The 2,374-nt window shown below is 43.2% G+C and overlaps 1 protein-coding gene across 1 annotated transcript; it reads left to right on the top strand.

Annotated features, from left to right (window-relative positions):
- Positions 1-1,279: 1,279 nt before the first annotated feature.
- Positions 1,280-1,855, top strand: LOC141275001 (oocyte zinc finger protein XlCOF7.2-like). Its single transcript, XM_073686356.1, has 3 exons — positions 1,280-1,291; positions 1,479-1,658; positions 1,742-1,855. The coding sequence occupies exons 1-3, from the start codon at positions 1,280-1,282 to the stop codon at positions 1,841-1,843; spliced, it is 294 nt and encodes a 97-aa protein (XP_073542457.1). The 3' UTR covers positions 1,844-1,855.
- Positions 1,856-2,374: the final 519 nt, after the last annotated feature.

The raw sequence follows: 2,374 nt of genomic DNA, 5'->3' as shown, positions 1-2,374 counted from the left end.
TAAGCTGTGTTATCTTTGTTCCTGAATTAATATATATTCACTGTGGAACAGCTGGACAGTACAGAGATTAATCCGCTGCCAACAAAAAGTACTTGTTAAATCTCCCAACACTGATGTTCCTATGATCCTTTTCAATCACTGTTAATTTTTGTGTTTTTCCCTATTGTTGATTTTTCTTTATTAATAACATCCAATCCTCTTTATGATAAAGGATCTTCTATTTTTATAGGAGAATTTTCATGGTTGACCAATGAATGATGAATAAGGACAAAGACAAGATTGTGGAGAAGATATTAAACCTCACCCTGGAGATAATCTTCCATCTTACTGGAGAGGTGAGAGGTTGTGATGTCATCACATGACATCATTATCTATGGGAATAACAGGTGATATGACTGGAGAGGTGAGAGGTTGTGATGTCATCACATGACATCATTATCTATGGGAATAACAGGTGATATGACCGGAGAGGTGAGAGGTTGTGATGTCATCACATGACATCATTATCTATGGGAATAACAGGTGATGTGACTGGAGAGGTGAGAGGTTGTGATGTCATCATATGACATCATTATCTATGGGAATAACAGGTGATATGACCGGAGAGGTGTCATCACATGACATCATTATCTATGGGAATAACAGGTGATATGACCAGAGAGGTTCTGATGTCATCACATGACATCATTATCTATGGGAATAACAGGTGATATGACAGGAGAGGTGAGAGGTTCTGATGTCATCACATGACATCATTATCTATGGGAATAACAGGTGATGTGAGAGGTTGTGATGTCATCACATGACATCATTATCTATGGGAATAACAGGTGATGTGAGAGGTTGTGATGTCATCACATGACATCATTATCTATGGGAATAACAGGTGATATGACCGGAGAGGTGAGAGGTTGTGATGTCATCACATGACATCATTATCTATGGGAATAACAGGTGATGTGACTGGAGAGGTGAGAGGTTGTGATGTCATCATATGACATCATTATCTATGGGAATAACAGGTGATATGACCGGAGAGGTGTCATCACATGACATCATTATCTATGGGAATAACAGGTGATATGACCAGAGAGGTTCTGATGTCATCACATGACATCATTATCTATGGGAATAACAGGTGATATGACCGGAGAGGTGAGAGGTTGTGATGTCATCACATAACATCATTATCTATGGGAATAACAGGTGATATGACCGGAGAGGTGAGAGGTTCTGATGTCATCACATGACATCATTATCTATGGGAATAACAGATGATATGACAGGAGAGGTGAGAGGTTCTGATATCATCACATGACATCATTATCTATGGGAATAACAGGTGATATGATCGGAGAGGTGAGAGGTTGTGATGTCATCACATGACATCATTATCTATGGGAATAACAGGTGATATGACCGGAGAGGTGATGGACTCTGGAAATGTCTGTAGTGATTATTAATGTCTCCACACTCAGGATTACACAGTAGTGAAGAAGACCTCTAGTGATCGCTGTCAGGACCCTGTGTCTGAAGGACGGGGAGGAACCCTGAGCCCAATCCCGGGGCCTCCACCTCACCCCCGGATACATGAGGACATCAATGACCAGAAGATCCTAGAACTCACCAACAAGATGATTGAGCTGCTGACTGGAGAGGTGACACTGCTGGGAATGCTGGGACATTATACAGGACAGCACTGGAGGATTCTGGGTGATGACGGTATCATTGTGTGTGTCAGGTTCCTATAAGGTGTCAGGACGTCACCGTCCATTTCTCCATGGAGGAGTGGGAGTATCTAGAAGGACACAAGGATCGGTACAAGGAGGTGATGATGGAGTAGCACCGGCCCCGCACATCACCAGGTGATAGACAGGACTAAATCCACACGGCCTATAATTCTCTGTCTGTAATAATGATGTCAGTCCTGTCTGTGTCTCCTGCAGGTCTCTCCAGTAAGAGGACAACCCCAGAGAGATGTCCCGCTCCTCCTCCTGCACAGGACCATCAGGTAGATGGAGATCTCCCCTATGATGTGTAGACGGCTGTGACCTCCTTGTGTTCAGTCTTGTCTTCTCCTCCAGTATTAGATGTTTTATACTTGTGTAATGAGAGCGGTGGAGACGGCAGGATCACAGCTGATCACAGACATGTCCGGATCTTCTCACCATTATTCCCGGTGACTTCTCCAATCATCGGGGACTTTTACAATATTTGTTTTGCAGCTTTTGGATCCGGATAAAGATCTGAACAATATTACTGCTCCAGAGAGAAATGTGAAAGGCGATCAGCGGTGTAAAGAGGAGACCCCTACAGATAACCGCCCAGGTGAGGAGCTTTAGATGAATATTCACTGTTCAGCCACAATCTGAAT

The sequence above is a fragment of the Phyllobates terribilis genome, unplaced genomic scaffold, assembly GCF_046119375.1.
Source record: "Phyllobates terribilis strain yellow unplaced genomic scaffold, ASM4611937v1 Scaffold_1__5_contigs__length_1240528914, whole genome shotgun sequence".
Classification (NCBI taxonomy): Eukaryota; Metazoa; Chordata; class Amphibia; order Anura; family Dendrobatidae; genus Phyllobates; species Phyllobates terribilis.
This window is presented reverse-complemented; position numbering and strand designations above follow the sequence as displayed.